The sequence below is a fragment of the Felis catus genome, chromosome A2, assembly GCF_018350175.1.
Source record: "Felis catus isolate Fca126 chromosome A2, F.catus_Fca126_mat1.0, whole genome shotgun sequence".
NCBI classification, from domain to species: Eukaryota; Metazoa; Chordata; class Mammalia; order Carnivora; family Felidae; genus Felis; species Felis catus.
In genome coordinates this window covers 154,893,611-154,912,215 of record NC_058369.1, presented here as the reverse complement: position 1 = coordinate 154,912,215, position 18,605 = coordinate 154,893,611, and the positions used below count along the sequence as shown (strand labels likewise).

Here is an 18,605-nt window from a genome sequence, read left to right as displayed (position 1 = left end):
AAGTCAGGGAGGGGCAGGGAGAGAGGGAGACATAGAATCTGAAGCAGGCTTCAGGCTCTGAGCTGTCAGCACAGAGGCCGATGCAGGGCTTGAACTCACAGGCAGTGAGATCGTGACCTGAGCCGAAGTCGGATGCTTAACGGAGCCACCCAGGCGCCCCTCACTTGTTTGGCTTTTAAATTTGTTTGCTTACGAATTTCACTGGTAGTGTGTGATGGAAGAACATGTGTGAAACTCACACCTGTGGTCGGTTGATTTTTGACAAGGGCACCAAGACCATTCAGTGGGGAAAGAATGGTTTCTTCACCAAATGGTGCTGGGAAAACTGGATATTCACACACACAGAAGGATGAAGATGGACCCTTGCCTTGTAGCATAGACAAAAAATTAATGCAAAATGGATTAAATACCTAACTTTAAGAGCTAAAACCATGAAAACTCTTAGAAGAGGGGTGCCTGGGTGACTCAGTTGATTGAGGTCTGACTCTTGATTTCAGCTCAGGTTATGATCTCATGGTTTGTGAGATCAAGCCCTGCTGTGGGTTCTGCGCTGACAGCACAGAGCCTGTTTGGTATTCTCTCTCTCTCCCTCTCCCTCTCTCTGCCCCTCCCTTGCTCACGTGTGCATGTGCACGCACGAGCTCTCTCTCCCAAACATTAAAATAAAAAACTCTTCAAGAAGAAATCATAGGGCGCCTGGGTGACTCAGTCGGTTGAGCGTCCGACTTCGGCTCAGGTCATGATCTCACGGTCTGTGAGTTCGAGCCCCGCGTCAGGCTCTGTGCCGTCGGCTCAGAGCCTGGAGCCTGCTTCGGATTCTGTGTCTCCCTCTCTCTGACCCTCCCCCATTCATGCTCTTTCTCTCTCTGTCTCAAAAAAAATAAAGGTTAAAAAAAATTAAAAAAAAAAAAAGAAATCATAGTGACAAATCTTTATGACAAATGTGTACAAATGGCCAATAAACATTTGTGAAGATTCTCAAGATCCTTCGTTATTAGAGAAATGCAAATAAAAAACACAGTGAGATGCCACTTCACACCTTTCAGGATGGCTGTAATTTAAAACAAGGACAACAACAACAGAAAATAACAAGTACTTATGAGGATGTGGAGAAGCTGGAACTCTTTGGCATCGCTGGTGGGAATGTAGAATGGTGCAGCCACTCTGGAAAATGCTTTAGTGGTCCCTCAAATAGTGAAACATGGAATTACCATGTGACCCAGCAGTTCCGCTCCTAGGAATATACCTTAAAGAACTGAAAACAGGACTCACATGTTTGTATACCAGTGTTCATTGCAGCATTATTCATAATAGCCAAAAGGTGGAAACAATCCAAATGTTGATCAGCTGATGACTAGATAAATAAAATGTGGTGTGTCCACACCAGAGAATATTTTTCAGCCATAAAAGGGGATGGTGTTCTGACACATGCTGCAACCTTGAAGACGGTATGCTCAGTGGAATAAGCCAGACACAAAAGGACAAATATTGTGTGATTCCACCTACCATGAAATATCTAGGACAGGCAAATTCTTAGAGATAGAAAGTAGATTAGAGGTTACCAGGGACTGGGGAGAGGGGGTGGTGGGGAGTTATCGCTTAATGGGTGCAGACTTTCTGTTTCGGGCGATGAAAATTTTTGGGAATAGATAGTGGTGATGGTTGTCCAACATTGTGAATGTACTCAATGCCTTTGAATCATACACTTAATGATGGGTAAAATGGCTAACTTTACGTTACATATATTTTATCAGAATTGAAAAAGAAGGTGGGTTAAACGCTAATGGATCCTTTTCGGCAATTGAAACAAAGTCAAAGAACATGCTGTAGAATGTTAAAACTGTGCAGAAATCCTCTGCTTAAATAACACAATCGAAAACGAACAGTACGCTTGGAAGACCAACTGTTTTTGAAAGCTTCAGTTACAGTACCTTTCACTGGAAGAAAGAATGATTAAACGGAAATGGCTTGAGGATGTTAATTTTCCTCTCTTAGTAGCAAAGTGAATAAAAATAAACCTGAAGTCCTGTCATCTGCTCTGCAGTTTTTGTATTTGGACTCTGCCAGCTTACAAGATGAAGGCCAGGTATCTTTAAGTAGGAACACACACGTGAAAGCTTTGGAAACTGAAAACCATTCTATAAATCCTAACTCACTTTCTGGAAGAGCTGTGTTTAATCCACCTTTCAGCTACTTCGTGTGATTAATTTATAAAGGATTATGTCGTAATTTCTTTTTCTCCCTTGTAGTATTTAGTGTCTTTGATCCAGGACAACCTGGGATGGATGTGGGTGTTCTACTTTTTCATTCTCATGGTAAGTGAGCGTGTGCCTTTTTTTTTTTTTTTTTTTTAACTTGTAGTTTTTCTTACTAATTTAGTTCAAAGCATTTACTTAAATCTCTTCTTAAACTGGCAAAATTGCTGATGGGTTTTAATGACCCTGTGGTGAAAAGTAACATTTTATGAGTCTATGAGATACATTCTTTCAAGGTGGGAATGGGTCTTTAGTTTGCCCTTGATCTAAGCCTAATGAGTATTGTCATGTATAATTCCAAAAAAAAAAAAATGGTGAGAGACTTATTGAAATATCACCAACTGTTAACCGGTGTATTCTTCCCGGGTACTCTCTATCTGCTAAATATAATTTGGAATTCTGAAGGAAATTACAGTGTACCCCAAGCAACATCAGGCTCAAAAAGAAGCATCGCTGTAATTAATACCGTGGTGTGTCGGTTCTAAAACGGTGAGAATCTCTTGAGAAAATATTTGTCGTGCCTTGAACATTCTTGGCTGGAATTGTGTACTTTCTGGGAAATAGCCAATTCAGAATAAGGCCTTACCGTTTTAAAATGTTGCTGTCTGTTGAATAAGCATGTGACCTGACCTCTTACATTACTGGTGAGATGGTGCTCGAGACAGGTCTCCCTCCCTGAGAGAGTCTGGTGACAGCTTCATCCAGGAGGGGATGCATTTAATATCCCACTCCTAAATCTAGTGCATCCTGATTGGAGACAACCTCAATCGCCCCAGGTCCAGGCACGGCCCTCCAGCCTCGTCCGAGGAGCCTGGAGTTCTCTGGAGCTGCCTCAAGGCTGCGTACTCTGCTGTCACAAAGGACGCTTCTCCTGCCTAACTGCCTTCTAGCTTCGGAAGACTGGACTGTGTGTCCCTGTGTTCCACTTCTGACATCTGTGCTAAATAGAGGGAGATATCTCCTTATGAACCTGCCGTGTGATCACACAAGAAATTGTACTAGAAAGAAAACTGGATCCATTATAAGAAACACGTTTTAAAGTGAGCTCCAGGGGCGCCTGGCTGGCTCTGTCAGTAGATCATGCGACTCTCGATCTTGGGGTCATGAGTTCAAGCCCCACATTGGGTTCAGAGATTACTTACTTACTTAAAAAAAAAATTAAAAAAATAAGAAGAAAATGAGCTCTAGTATCAGTTTTCTGCTCTGCCTATGGCAGATCATTTAATTTGTGTACACTAGTTCTTTTTCCGGAGACTGTGTAACATTAAATTAAAAAAAATATATTAACTGTGATTTTTGGAATCATTTTTTTAATTCATTAAAGATCAAGTTATCTTTGCACAAAGTCATAATGAATGTAATTGTCCAAATTCATTATTACGTTCAAAACATGGTGCTCTAACAGAATTCGTTAAATTGCCACTGCATATTTAATGCTTTTTTCTCTTCACAGACAAGTTGTACGATTCTATTTATCTCACCGTTAATAGTGAGGGAAATACGCCATCTTACGCAAAGACGACAGGCTCACTCACTGAGTGAGTGAGTGGTGCTTGCAAGAGAAAAGAACACTGGGAGACGCATCAGGACTCTTCTCTCTCTTAATTCTCCCTATTTGGGCGTTGTCTCAAGAGCTCCAACGAAACCTCAGATCGGCAAGCCTCTTTCACCTTGTGACGCTGACGATTGGTGAAGGCTGGGCTGTTTTTCTGCACTACACAAATTATCGTGGATGATTTTATTGCTGTCATTCCATGAACGTACTGAGTGGCCTATGAATCTGCCAGCGTCTTTACTTGGCCTGTTGAGATTTATCCTTTTCGCCTGAAGTACTGTATTGGACCTGGACTGGATTCTCCAGCCCGGAAAGTTGAGTGACCATGAGACAGTTGCACATGGTTCGTATCAGTGACGGGCTCCATGAATAGGGAAGGATCACTGGATTTTGCTTTGATAATGAGTTTGCAGAGAGCGGCTCATCTTTGAAGCATCAAATCCTGGTCGAGTGCTCAAGCTGGATCAAGCGTAAGGCTGCCTTGGACAAAGAATCCCTTTGTTAAACTGTGGTGGGAAAATCACACTACATGGTGACTGGCTCGGTCACTCTGTATCTGATCTAAAGTTATTCAGCTCTGGATGCAGAAATATCTTCAAATTATTGTCAGCTCATTCTCTTCTGTCTTCATTCAAAATTTACTTCGATTCCTGGAAGTATTCAGTCTTCCTTTCAAGGACCATAAGGTACATCATCAGTTGTTGTGAACATTCCAAGGTGTAGCTCACAACTGAAGTACTCCACCCCAGATTTGCTGTCTGGGAACGTTAGGATCCACTAGGAAGCTAATCTCCTTAGCCCTGTTTTCAGAGAATTGATCTCTCTCACGACCGGGTTCCTTGAGTTACCTCAGCAGAAGACTAGAATTAGAGGAAAAACCTTTTGTCCTAGTAAGTGTTAGGTATGTGACCTTGAATCATATTAATGGGTTACTAGGGCCTGAGGACTAGGCATCTATTCTTTAGAAGTTTGTAGTGTGTATGTCTTCAAGGCTGTGAATTCTATACTAATTACCGATATGTTAAAGTCATTCTGTATATATATATATTTTAAATTATGGACACAAACTAGGGAGAAAATGTGCAATTTTGAGGGCTGCCTAATTCACATTGGGATAGGGAATATTTTTCAGCTTCTTACTTTATACTGTAAAGTGTGATGTGTTTATGGACTTGTTAATGTTATTTAATCAAGCAGATTTCCAATCAGTTAATTGATCATTACTGACAAAAAAGGGAAAATATGAAACACAGGAAGGGAAAATAAACTGACTTTTGTAGTAAATATCTGTCCATCTGGTTATTTAAATGTATACTCTGAGTTTCTTGTTCTAGAACGTGATTCGTGCCTTATGATTTCCTGCTGTTGACCATTTACTGACCCTACGGTGTTGCCAGAGTGTTCAGCTAGCCCCAGAAATGGCCCCATTTCTGTTACGTTCTGTGGACACTTTCCCTTCCCCTTTGTGTGAGACTATACCAAGTTTGGATGAGTTGCCTGATTGTAATTTAAGAGTTGTCCGTAGACGGATGCCATTTTTATGATTTAACCTCCTTCTGACATTTGGCTGTGAGTTTCCTCTCTGTCCGCATTATCAGTATGGTAGCATCTTTGTATCCTGACACCAACATTATTTTCTTACCCTGTTGAAACTCAGCTGGGTGAGTGTTCCCCTGACCTCTCTGTAGCTGTAGCCCCCAAGCTGTACGTATAATGAAATTATAAATAGATAAGTGCTCGGCTCTGAACGAAAGGATATATTGCATGATAGATAGATTTCCGTATTCTAGTTCTGGCCACCTACATAGGAATCAGCTTTAACGAACTGCTAGCTTCCCTTTCTTATTAATTTCCTTTCCCTTGACCATAGGGAAAGCTCATTTGGAAACGACAGCTTCTCTGGCAGCTACGTCTCGGATGCTCACGAGGTTGAGGGAGGTTATTCTGGCCTGCCCTTCCTAGTCATTCTGTGTTTTCTTCTCTCCTGTGTAGTTTCAAAGGAAGAAAGTCTCCTCCCCGCTCCTGCTCATTCTGTTCCTTCCTGCTTCCTGGAAGACCAGAGTTGCTCAGTAAATGTTCATGCAGGAAATGCCTGAGTGCCTGCCCTCTGTGTGCATCATGAACTCTGGGATGGAGGCTGCAGTGTGCTCTCATCTGCTTCCTCCTTCCTTTCTCCTTAAAAACCTCCAGAAGCCCCAAGGATGCCTGTGGCTCAGTCAGTTGAACATCCGGCTCTTGGTTTTGGCTCAGGTCATGATCCCAGGGTTGTGGGATCGAGCCGCACGTGGGGCTCCCCGCTGGACACGGAGCCTGTTGAAGATTCTGTCTCCCGCTGCCCCTGTCCCCCGCTCCCTCTCTGTCTCTCACTCTAAAGAAAACAAAACAAAAACCTCCAGAAGTCCTCTCTGCCTCCTAGACAAATAACTGATAAAGCCTTTTCTTATCCCTACTAGTTCTACTGATTCCTATCCTATTTTTCTTTTCACAGTCAAACCCTTTGAGTCAATGGATGGTTATCTGCTGCCTTTCTGGCTGCTGTTGTTGTTGTTCTGATTCTTGTTGTTCTGATATAATTATCAACAGTACCTCCCTTCTCTACAAGTGCCCCAGTTTAATTTTTTTTTTTAACATTTATTTATTTTTGACAGAGAGAGACAGAGCAAGCGGGGAAGGGACAGAGAGAGAGGGAGACACAGAATCCCAAGCAGGCTCCAGGCTCTGAGCTGTCAGCACAGAGCCCTATGAGGGGCTCAAGCTCATGAACCGTGAGATCATGACCTGAGCCAAAGTTGGACGCCTAACCGACTGAGCCACCCAGCTGCCCCCAAATGCCCCAGTTTAGACACCATATCCTTACCCTCCAGCCTCTTAGTTCATCACCTACAGACACCATACATCTGAAGATCGTTAAATATGGAGCTCTCTTTTCCTCATTTCTTATCTTTCTTATTTCCTCTCTTGTACTTGACATTGGTAATCACTTCATCTTCCCCTGGCCATTTTTTCTCTGGCTTCTGTAGCATTTTAATGTATTGAGTCATCTGACCTCCTATCCCCTTTACTGGGTTCTCTTCTCTGTTTAGTCTCTGTTAGTTTCTTTTCTGTAAGTGTCAGCAACTTTCCCTGATGAGCTGTTCTTACCTACCAAGAGCTCTGTTAAGCACTTAGTGAATAAGAAACCACTAAAGACGGGTGTGGCATCGGTTTGTTACATACTATCTGGCGTATAGTTAAGAGCAAGTCTCCAGGGAAATGTAGTCAACTTCTGTAACTTCAACTCCCTGTCCCGTCCCAACCACACAGCTCTGCCAATTGTCTATGTGAGTGGTTTTCAAGGTTTCCTTTTTTTCTTTTTTCTTTTTAAAGGTTTATTTAGTTACTGTGTGTGAGAGAGAACTGAAGCAGGGGAGGGCAGGGAGAGTGGGAGAGAGAATCCCAAGCTGCTTCCGTGCTGTCAGTGCAGAGCCCAACGCGGGGCTTGAACTCACAAACTCTGAGATCCTGACCTGAGCCGAAATCGAGTCAGATGCTTAACTGACGGACTCACCCAGGCACCCCAAGGTTTCTAAGTCATAAACCCTTTTGAGAATCTGAAAGCCATTACCCTCTGTCTAGATCAAAATGCACATATGAATGAACATTGAAGATTTGTTACAGGGTGTTCATGGGCCAAAACTTGAAGCCCATCCTTGGACCACAAAGTTAGAAACCTTGGTGTAGAGAATCAAGTGCCATCTGGCATGAAGTTTTCCACAGTCCAGTTTCTAGCTGTTTCTTTACCGACTCTCCCTTTGCCACTCTATGTGAATCTTCTACAGAGTCAGATGGTTGGCTTTATCTCTTGCTACAAATGGCAGTGTGTTTTCATACCTTATTGTCTTTTTTTTTTTTTTTTTTTTTTTAGGAATCACCTGTTTTTAATTGTTTTAAGTTTTTAAAAAACTGTGATTAAAATACACATAACCTGGGGCGCCTCAGTCGGTTGAGCTCAGTGGCTCAGTCGGTTGAGCATCCGACTTTGGCTCAGGTCATGATCTCACAGTTCATGGGTTCGAGCCCCGCATCAGGCTCTGTGCTGACCGCTTGCTCAGAGCCTGGAGACTGCTTCGGATTCTGTGTCTCCTACTCTCTCTGCCCCTCCCCCGCTCACGCTTTGTCTCACTCTGTTTCTCAAAAATAAATGTAAAAAAAAAAATTTTTTAAAAATACGCATAACCTAACATTTACTATCTTAACCATTTTAAGCGTATAGTTCAGCCGTGTTATGAGCGTTTCTGTTGTTGTTCATACCCTCTTGTCTGTAATACCCCTTTTTAACTCTCCGCCTTGTGCACCTGAACTTTCCTTCAAGGCTTGGCCAGCAGCAGCTAGTCCCAGCAGCCTTTCTCAGCCAGCCTCCCTAGCATCCACCGTCGCCCTTTCCCTGTCTAGGAATAGCAGAAGTACTTACTTGGTGCTTAGCTGTTTCTCTCAGCTATTTTGACATCTAACTCCCCAATGAGATTGTTGCTCTTTTTCTCCAAAGCCTAATGGTTGGTGCTAAGTAAAAGGTGATCATGTTGGAAAAGGTGGAAGGAAGATGAGAGAGTGGAGGCTGGGCAGAGCGGAGTGTGGTCCCTGACCCTGCAAATGGCCCTTCCCTTTGCCTTAGAAACAGTTCGCCTCTTGCAGGAGGCGGCCAGGTGCTGAGGCCGGCTGGCGCACGGCACGTTATCCTCTCCTCAGGCTCTTTGGGAGACCTGTCAGGGCCGAGGCAACAGGAACAGTGAACTTCTTGCTGCAGCGCAGATCTCATGCTGTTCGAGCTGCTGTCTCTGTTCCTGCTGTGTGGTTTGGCCTGGACTGTCCCGCTCCTTACACTGCTGTTCCAGTGCTGTTCCTCCCGCTCCGCCCCTGGTGCCCTGCCTCCGAGGAGCCTTTCCTGACAACCCCACTCCGAGTGCTCTTTTTCTTCTTCAAACTCCCAGAGCTGTTGTTCGTAGGCCACACAGTCTGCCCCAGGCTGATTGATTTTGCTGCTCAATTTTGTTCTCTGGTTGTTTCTGGTTGTCATTTCCTCAATTAAATCGTGAGCATCAAAGGGTCAGCTTCATGTCCAAGGATGCAGCAGCCATTTAATCAAGGAAGCCCGTTTACCTTCCCGTGTGGCCTCTTGCACTTTTAGATTCCGAGTCACCTTCCTTTTGCTTTTCCTTAAGTGCCCTGATCATTTCTGGTGACCAAGTCTGTTTCAGCATGTATCTGAATAAATCAGACTATGAGTTAATGATGTTTACATATGTGAACATAGGTTCGTGGTTATATATGTGTGTGTCATAGGTTATTATAGGGAACAACATGTATGTTATATATAAGTATACATGTTGCATGTAACCATACACACATGTACATATGTACATATGTCTTTTTTTTAATGTTTATTTTTTTGAGAGAGAGAGACGGAGCCTGGGCGGGGGAAGGGCAGAGAGAGAGGGAGACACAGAATCTGAAGCAGGCTCCAGGCTCCGAGCTGTCAGCACAGAGCCCGATGTGGAGCTTGAACCCACAACGTGCGAGATCATGACCTGAGCTGAAGTCTGATGCTTAACCAACTGAGCCACCCAGGCACCCCTATATATCTTGAGTCTAATAATTGAAAAATTCCGTACCTGAGCATCCAGGGGTGTGGTCTTCCCATCATCCTGACATCATAGTTCCTATGCCTGTACATCTTTAAAAAGTGCCTGCCCGTTATTCACTACGCCCTTTTATGCCCACTGCATTGTTGCGAGGCAGGCAGGACGTGTGGTTCTGTTCCTTAGATCGAGAGCTGAGGCTCGGAGACATTCAGGGGTTTGCCCAGGGTCGCGTAGTCAGTAAGTGACAGAAACAGAACTAAATAAAAACCCAGGCCTTTTGACTTAACTCTGGTGCCCTTCCCAATATGCCATGCAGCCCCCTCCCGGTGAATCTTATCCTAGGCTACAAGGTGTTTACATCGTGTAACTGCTCCCATCTTTTCCGAGGGCCGGGGTCCCGGGGCGTGAGCAACCCTCGCATCACGGCTGCCTCCGGCCCTACACCTGCTGCGCGGCACTGCGCCCAGACCCCTCGGGCTGTCATCCTTGCTCCAGCCCACGGCTTCCCTCTGCAGGTGCCTTCTGCCCCCCGTTCCCCTTCCTAAAGAACACCTCTTCCCTCTTTTCCTCAGCCCTTTTCTCTGAGGCTCAGGGGGGTTCTGCACCCTGACAGACTCTTGCGTTGTAATTTCTTCCCTCTTCCCGGGCCGCTGGGTGCACGGGTTTCACACACTCACCTTAGCCAGGTCTGCCTCTTGCCTCTTGACCAAGATCCCTGCTTTTTACCTTTCTTTCTAATGAATGCTTAATTAACCTAGAACAAGGCGCTGGCCCCTAAGATGCCAGTAGTCCGCTTTCTAGTGCCTGCTATGCCCTCCTGTTAAAGAAGTAACTTTTTGTCTTTTGTCTTTTTTGCCCCTCCAGAAATTCAAGAAGTAGCAAAATCATTTGACACTGTTTTGAATCCCCTCTGTCACAGTGAGGTGCTGACAAACAGGCTGTCCCGTTTGACCAGAATGCTGTGGCTTTTAATGGGATAATCGTATTTACGTGAAACCTTTCATCTAAGGACTTCAAAGGCCTTCACCTTGTTTAATAGTTATCATCACGCTCTAAAGAGGGACATCAGGCGACCGTAGTCCGAGTTTCTGCGTGTGTGTGTGTGTGTGTGTGTGTGCAGTCTCTTATTTATTTAGCGTTTCGTTCATTGTCCTAGCCTCACCATAGAAAAGTTTCAGAAACCCAACAGTAATGCAGTTGGTTTCCATTAAAATTACCACCTAATGAATAGCATACATGAGTTGCCTTTGTTTCAGGGGACGAATATGTTAACGGGGTTATAAAATAACGAGCCAGGAGGGTGGGGCTGGGGCGGGCGTGAAGCAGCCGTCACGAAAGAAGAGTCTGCAGAGACCCTGCCCCAGAGGCCCCTGTAGTCGTGAAATAGGTTTCATCATTGCACCACCAGTTGTGTTCATGAAAAAGATGATTTTTTTTTTTTTGGAGAGAGAGAGAGAGGAAGGGCATCTCCAGCAGGCTCCGCGCTGTCAGTGTAGAGCCCGGTGTGGGGCTCAAACCCACGACCCTGAGATCATGACCTGAGCTGAAATCAAGGGTCGAGCTGAGCCACCCAGGCGCCCCCATGTAAAAGGTGATTCTGTAAACAAGTTCTTGGAGGGGACGTAAGTGTGGCATTGTCACCCAGATTTGTCGTTTAGCAGGACTTTTGAGAAGTAAGCCCGTGTCAAGACGGAAAGAAAGGTTCCTAATTAAGTTAAATCAAGACCCAAGCTACCCCACCCCACCCTTACACCTCTCACCCCTGCAATCACTTAGGCTACTGAAACAGCCTCTGGACAAAGGGACGGGTTGGTTAAGAATCTTAAAAAAAAATTTTTTTTTTAACGTTTGTTTATTTTTTTTAACGTTTATTTTATTTTATTTTATTTTATTAAAAAATTTTTTTTTAACGTTTATTTATTTTGAGACAGAGAGAGACAGAGCATGAACAGGGGAGGGGCAGAGAGAGAGGGAGACACAGAACCGGAAGCAGACTCCAGGCTCTGAGCCATCAGCCCAGAGCCCGACGCGGGGCTCGAACTCACGGAGCGCGAGATCGTGACCTGAGCTGAAGTCGGACGCTTAACCGACTGAGCCACCCGGGCGCCCCAATGTTGTTTATTTTTGAGAGAGAGCGAGAGCGAGCATGAGCAGGGGAGGGGCAGATAGAGGAGGAGACACAGAATCTGAAGCAGGCTCCAGGCAGCTGTCAGCACAGAGCCCAACACAGGGCTCGAACTCACAGACCACAAGATCATGAGCTGAGCTGAAGTCACACGCTCCACCGGCTGAGACACCCAGGCGCCCCAAGAATCTTGTCGAGAAAAGACTCACAAGGGTGGCACACAGGAATGACCCAGAGCGGTCCCCCTTCCCACATCCGTCTCCCATTTGGCTCTCGCACAGCCATGTCACGTCTTGCCAGCTCACTTAGTGCTACGGGACTGTGGTGGTTCTGATCTACAAGGAGATTTTCGTATCAGCATTTATGTTTTCCTCCCTCTGCCCACACCAAAAGAAGCCAGCCTTTCACGGTCACGTTCTTTTCCCCATCTCAGGCCGCTCATTCCTCTTGACTCAGCAGGGGGAGACAAAGTCCCAGAGACCCTGCCGACTATAATTTTCAACCCCAGAAGGTGCCATATGATTTTTATTTCATTATTACTTTTTATGTGTTTTCAAACCCTCCCGGCTAGTTATTTTGAGTTCCTGTTCTACCACCTGCCCCTGCCCACAGCCTCCTACCCCCGCTGATGGGCCACCCAGCCTGTTTGACAGAAAGATGGAGATTCTCTGGAGTTTCTCTCCTCGGACTGTTCTGTCTCCCAGAGGACGTGATGCCTTAGCTTCACTGTAAATCCCTGTGCCTTTGAATAGCTTCCCTCCACCTCTTGTTTCCAGTCTTTAAACTCTGCAGGCCTGTCAGTTGAGATTCTCAACCATGCACTCCACACCCCGCCATAACCATCCCTTCTGCCATGAGTAGTGAGTCCAAATCCAAATCCAAATGGATGGACTCCCCATGCAAACTTCTCTCTCCCTCTTCTTCCCCCCAACAACTGTTCCCTCTCTGACCTGGGCAGCTTTGAATTATGGAGGTAAGACCTAAAGCACATTCCGTCTCCTCCCCAGTGCGACAGCTTCGAGTTGTTATCTCCAAACAGCTGTTAGGGACCTGCACTCGGGAATGTTCTCTTCCAGGAGCAGAGTGCGCCCTCCCTGGGGAGGCCGTTCCATTGTTGGATAGCTGGAATTGTTAGGAAACTCCTTCTCCTTTCTTGATTATTTCTTCCCTCCAAAGCAACATTTCTTCCTTCCGAAGTCTTTTATTCTCTTGGTATATTTGAGGACAACTTCCGTCTCTCTCTTTTAGCTTTTTGGGCTTCCAATCTTAAATTTGTATCGGAACTATTCCCCCAGCTATTGGTTTCTGATGGAATCTGGCAGTGCGGTCCTTTACTTTTGAAGCCATTGGCCGTCTCCTTTTCTTTGAGCTCCGCTTCTCTCTCCGGTTGGATTTCACCTCTTTCTCCTAATCCTCGATCTCAAGAAAACTCTCTGGACAAAACTGTTTCATCCTCTGTGGTCCGGAGGCTCTTGTTCATATTCTGTTTTTCAGCCTTGTCTTTATCAGTCTCCAGAACTCTGGAAAGTCAGAATTACCTTCTAATCATTTAGAAAAATCCCCTAATGCAGTGCCTGGCGAGTGGAAGGTAGAACCTAGCAAATGTTCCATTTTCGCTTCCTAGAGAAAGCTTACTTTTTCATATTTCTCTAAAACCTGCAGTTGACTACCAAGTATTTGTGTCTAGCCCCATTTTGTTACTCAGTTTTTAATCTTAAATTGCCTGGAGCTCACTGGGATGTCCTGTGCGCAGCCCAATTTAATACAGCTTGTTTTCCCCACCCAGTCGGTAAAAACCTACTACCATATAGCCTTCCCCATGGTCTTTGTGTGATAGGCTGCTTGGAACATTTTTGAGCAACCATGATTCTTCGTCATTAAGCAGCTCTTTTCCTAGACCATGAGTCCCTGACTGTGCCATAATCTTCACACATTGTCAGTGCCAACAGCACCCTGCAACCCCCCCAGCCAGGATCACAGCCTTAAGGATTTTTTTTTTTTTTTTTTTTTAGGAGAGAGAGAGAGAGAGAGAGAGAGAGAGAGAGAGACTGACTGACTTTCAAGCAGGCTCCACGCACAGCATCAAGTTCAATATGGGGCTCAATCCTACAAACCACGGGATCATGACCTGACCCCAAATCAAGAATTGGACACTTAACCAACTGAGCCACCCAAGCACCCTTTATTTTCTGTCTTCTTGATGCTCTGATGTTTGTGGTCTCTATGACCGGGCAGAGACTGCCTCTCCCAGAGAGAGCAAAGGGCTCACCCGGGAGCACACTTTTCATATGCAAATGAGCCAGTCCAGAACCCACAGCCTGAACCAACCATCTACTTTATCAACCACTTACACACCAAGCCATTATTTCCTTTGCCCTAAATCACCCCAGAGCCAGGTACCAGATAGCTAGGGACAGCCCCTATTTCCCAAAGCCTATCAGAATTATTCAGACAAGCCAGTCCTAAATGATTTACCCTGTCCTGCCTTGCCTTTCCTGCAGAAAACGCAATAAAAGCTCTGGCTCCTGTTTTCTCCTACTCCTCCTGTCCCCAGACCCACACTGGAGCTTCCCTACGTGGTCTTGCGTGATATGGTGCGCCCTCCGCTCAAGAATGGTAAGTAATAAACATCTTCGTTCAATGGCATTAACTTTTCTGTGTCATCACTCTGTAACCTCCGTAAGTTAAAATCCTGCAGGTAAAATTGAGACAAAGACTCATTTTTGTTGTTTCATGTGTCAGTTCTTCACTGCATTTTTTGAAACTGGATTGTGCACATCCACTGCATTTTGTTTATTCTTCAGCTGATGGACATTGGGCTCTACCCGTGTTGGCTCTTGTGAAAAATGAGGCTATGAGATTTGCATACAAGTTTTGTGTGGATGTATGTTTTCAGGTCTCTCAGGTGTATTCCTAGGTGTGGAATTGTCGGGTCACATGGTGACTATATTTAACATTTAGAACTGCCAAACTGTTTTCCGAAGTGGCTATGCCGTTTTATAATCCCACCGGCAGTCTGTGAAAGTTCCAGTTTCTCCACGTCTTCCCTGACACTTGTTATTGTCTGACTTTTGATTTTTAAAATTTTTATGTACTTATTTTTATAAATTGCAACTTAATTTTTTTTAATTTTTATTATTTAAAAAAGTGTATTATTTTGAGATAGGGAGAGAGAGCACAAGTAGGGGAGGTGCAGAGAGAGGGAGAGAGAGAATCCCAAGCAGGCTCCATCTATCAGTGTGGAGTCTGACATGGGGCTGGAACTCATGAACCGTGAGACCATGACCTGAGCCGAGATCAAGAGTCTGATGGTTAACCAACTGAACGACCCAGGCGCCTCTGTCAAACTTTAAACTTTTAGTAATCTTTGGGGCGCCTGGGTGGCGCAGTCGGTTGGGCGTCCGACTTCAGCCAGGTCACGATCTCGCGGTCCGTGAGTTCGGGCCCCGCGTCAGGCTCTGGGCTGATGGCTCGGAGCCTGGAGCCTGTTTCCGATTCTGTGTCTCCCTCTCTCTCTGCCCCTCCCCCGTTCATGCTCTGTCTCTCTCTGTCCCAAAAATAAATAAAAAACGTTGAAAAAAAATTAAAAAAAAAAAACTTTTAGTAATCTTCATAGATTTGAAGTAGTGTCGTCTTGTGGTTTTGATGAGCAGTTCTCTAATAACTAACACTGTTGAGTAAGTTTTCATGTGTTTATTGGCCATTTGCATATCTTCCTGGAAAAATGTTTCCTTTGCCCATTTAAAAATTAGGTTATTTGTCTTTTTATTGTTGAGTTGTAGGAATTCTTTATATATTCTGGATACGAGTCCCTTACCAGATATATGATCTGAAAATCTTTTCCTTGTAATCTGTGAATTATCTTTTCACTTGCTGGTATCCTTTGAAACACAAATTGTTTTTATTTTGATGAAGACACCTTAGTTTTTCTTTTGTTGCTTTTGATTTTGGTGTCATATGTATGATATCTTTGCCTAAGCCAAGGTCATGAAGATTTAGTCCTAAGTTTTCTTTTCAGAGTTTTATTGTTTTAGCTTTTACTTTTAGGTGTATAATCCATTTGAAGTCAATTTTGTATATGGTATGAGCTAGGAGTCCAAGTTACTTCTTTTGCGTGTGGACATCCAGTTGTCCCAGCTTCGTTTACTGAAAAGACTATTCTCTCCCCATTGAATTGTCTTGACACCCTTGTCAAAGACCCACTGATGATTAATGTCAGGTTTTTTCCTGGACTCTCAATTCTGTTCCATTGACCTAAAACATCTGAATGATCTGTATGTCTGTCCTTATGTCAATACCAAACAGTCTTGATTATTGAAGCTTTGTAATAAGTTTTGAAAACAGGGAATGTGGGTCTTCTGACTTTGTTCTCCTTTGTCAAAATTGGTTTGGTGATTCTGGGTCCCTTGTATTTCCACATGAATTTTATAGTTTGTCAATTTCTGCAAAAAAGAAAAAAAACAAAAAACAAAAAAAAAAAAACAAACAACAAACCACAAAACAAACAAAACAAACAAAACACAAAAAAACAAAAAACCCAAAACCACAAAACAAAACAGGCAGCTGGATTTGGGAGGGGATTATGTTGACTCTGTATATCAATTTGGGGGATATTGCCATCTTAACAGTATTAAATCTTCTAGTCTTTGATATGGATATCTTTCCAATTTTTAGGCCTTCTTTAATTTCATTCAATGATGTTCCATAGATTTCAGCGTACAAGTCTTGTACTTCTTTTGTTACATTTATTCCTAAGTGTTTTTTCTTGTTGATGCTGTTGCAAATGGGATTATTTGCTTAATTGTACTTCATATTGTTCATTGCTAGTATATAGAGATGTAGCTGGTTTTTATATATTCGTCTTGTGTCCTGTAACCTAGCTGAACTTGTTTTATGTTCTAATAATTATTTTCTGAATTCCTTAGGGTATTTTTTGTATGTAAGATCACATCATCTGGGGATAGAAATAGTTTTATTTCTTCCTTTCCAATGTGGATGACTGGTATTTCTTTTCCTTACCTAATTTCCCTGGTTAGAGCATGGAGCCCCACACAGGGCTCAATCTCACAAACTGAGATCATGACTTGAGCTGAAATCAAGAGTTGGATACTTAACCAACTGAGACACCCAAGAACCCCTGTGGGTTTTTCATAGATGACCTCTTGCCTTTTTGTGATCCTACACTATGTTTTTTTTTTTTTTAATTTTAGTGGTTATTTATTTTTGAGAGAGAGAGAGAGACAGAGCATGAGTTGGGGAGAGGCAGGGAGAGAGGGAGACACAGAATCTGAAGCAGGCTGCAGGCTCTGAGCTGTCAGCACAGAGCCAGATGTGGGGTTCAAGCTCATAAGCCATGAGATCATGACCTGAGCCAAAGTTGGATGCTTAACCGACTGAGCCACCCAGGTGCCCCATTTCATCCAACACTATCTTATTTCTCTGTCTCCTCTCTGAAATTATGGTCTGGTGAAAGGAATGTGGACCTCAAAATCAGATTTGGGTTTGAATTGATTGTCTTATTAATTCTACCAAGAAATGTTGAGTGTTAGACACCAGTGTATAGAAGAAAATCCCTGCTCCCAAACTGCTGTTAATATATTAATAAAACAGTGAGAGAGACAGTCAGATGGATAAAATATTATAGTATGATAAGTGCTATGATGGGGGTATGGCCAGGACAATGAGAAGTACAGAAAACAGGCCCTTGGGAAGATCAACTTGAGGATATGTTGCCTAAATTACTCTTGAACAATTGGAGATAGTCTTGGGAGAGAGGGAATGTGTGCAGATATGGAATGCTAGCTGGATTCTGTGAGCCACAGGTAGGTCTGTGAGGCTTGAGTGTGGGGTGCTTGCAGAGGGGCTCAAGGTGATCCTAGAGAGAGATAAGTGGGGCCATCTTTCCAAGGGCCTTGTAAGCTTCTGAAGGCTTGGTGAGAAGTGGATGGTGGTAGGAGAGGAGATGGATTGGTGGTGAGTGAGATCATGAGTGGGAAGATCTGGAGATAGGAGGTTACTGCCTAAGCAGGGAAGAATTGAAGGCCCAAAGTAAAGTTTGAAGAAGGGAATAGAGTCAAGGAAGATTCAAAGGTGGAATTAACAAGGTATGTTGCACTAGACTGTGAGAGGTGAAGGAAATGGACTTGAAGGGAATGACTCTCATGTTTTTGATCTGGGCATCTGGGTTGTTTGGTGGATTAACCTGAGACTCTGTTTTCTCATCCATAAAATGGGAAAAATACTTCACAGATAACAGTATGTGCATCTCAGCACAAGCATCTGGTTAGGACTCAGTAAATAACTCTTTTTACTTTCCCCCATTGTTTCTGTTTCTTCTGTTCTTTTTTTAAAAACTTTTTAAAGTTGATTTTGAGAGAGACAGAGACAGCATCCGAGAGAGGGGCAGAGAGAGGGAGAGGGAGAATCCCAAGCAGGCTCTGCACTGTCAGCACAGAGCCTGATGTGGGGCTCAAACTCACAAAATCATGAGATCATGACCTGAGCCAAAACCGAGTCAGATACTTAACCGACTGAGCCACCCACGTGCCCCTGTTTCTTCTGTTCTTTAAATGTAGGTCTTCATTAGGTTAGTCCTACCTACAGAATGCTTTGCTGTGTCCCACAGTCCCCACTGGTACCCCTGTGTGGGTGACTCCCATATCTCTCTCTCCATCCTTCTCTCTCTCCTAAGAATTTTTGACTGTGTTCTGGGCATCTCCATGACCTGTTAACCTTCACAAAGGAGAAGCATCCCCCAGCTCTCTTCTTCCTCCTCGTGTCCATACGCCTATGAATGCCACTGTCATCTTCTGTCATTCCACCTTAAAATCATTTTTGCTAGTTGAAAAACACATTTCTGTCTTACGGTTTCTAGTTTTCCAAAGTCATTTTGATGTCCTTCTCTCCGCTCATCTCCTCCCATTCAGTGAAATCTGGGCTCTGTTTGATCCCCTCCATAACCCTGTACACACCTGTTTCCTTTTCTGTCCCCATGGTGCTGCCTTCCATCAGGCCTTCATTACTCCCATCGGAACTAAAGCTCTAGTTCTCTA

The 18,605-nt window shown here is 44.1% G+C and overlaps 1 protein-coding gene across 11 annotated transcripts in view; it reads left to right on the top strand.

The window, feature by feature from the left end:
- The window catches only part of SLC37A3 (solute carrier family 37 member 3), a 154,488-nt gene that overhangs the window by 39,190 nt on the left and 96,693 nt on the right, over positions 1–18,605 (top strand). For 6 of the 11 annotated variants that reach the window (XM_023250625.2, XM_023250624.2, XM_045052845.1 and 3 more), the window contains 2 exons: positions 2,250–2,315; positions 2,997–3,548. In XM_023250625.2, coding sequence (XP_023106393.1) covers positions 2,250–2,315; positions 2,997–3,134 — 204 coding nt within the window. In that variant the 3' untranslated portion in view covers positions 3,135–3,548. The other 5 variants (XM_023250629.2, XM_023250628.2, XM_023250630.2 and 2 more) reach the window with 5 other exon arrangements.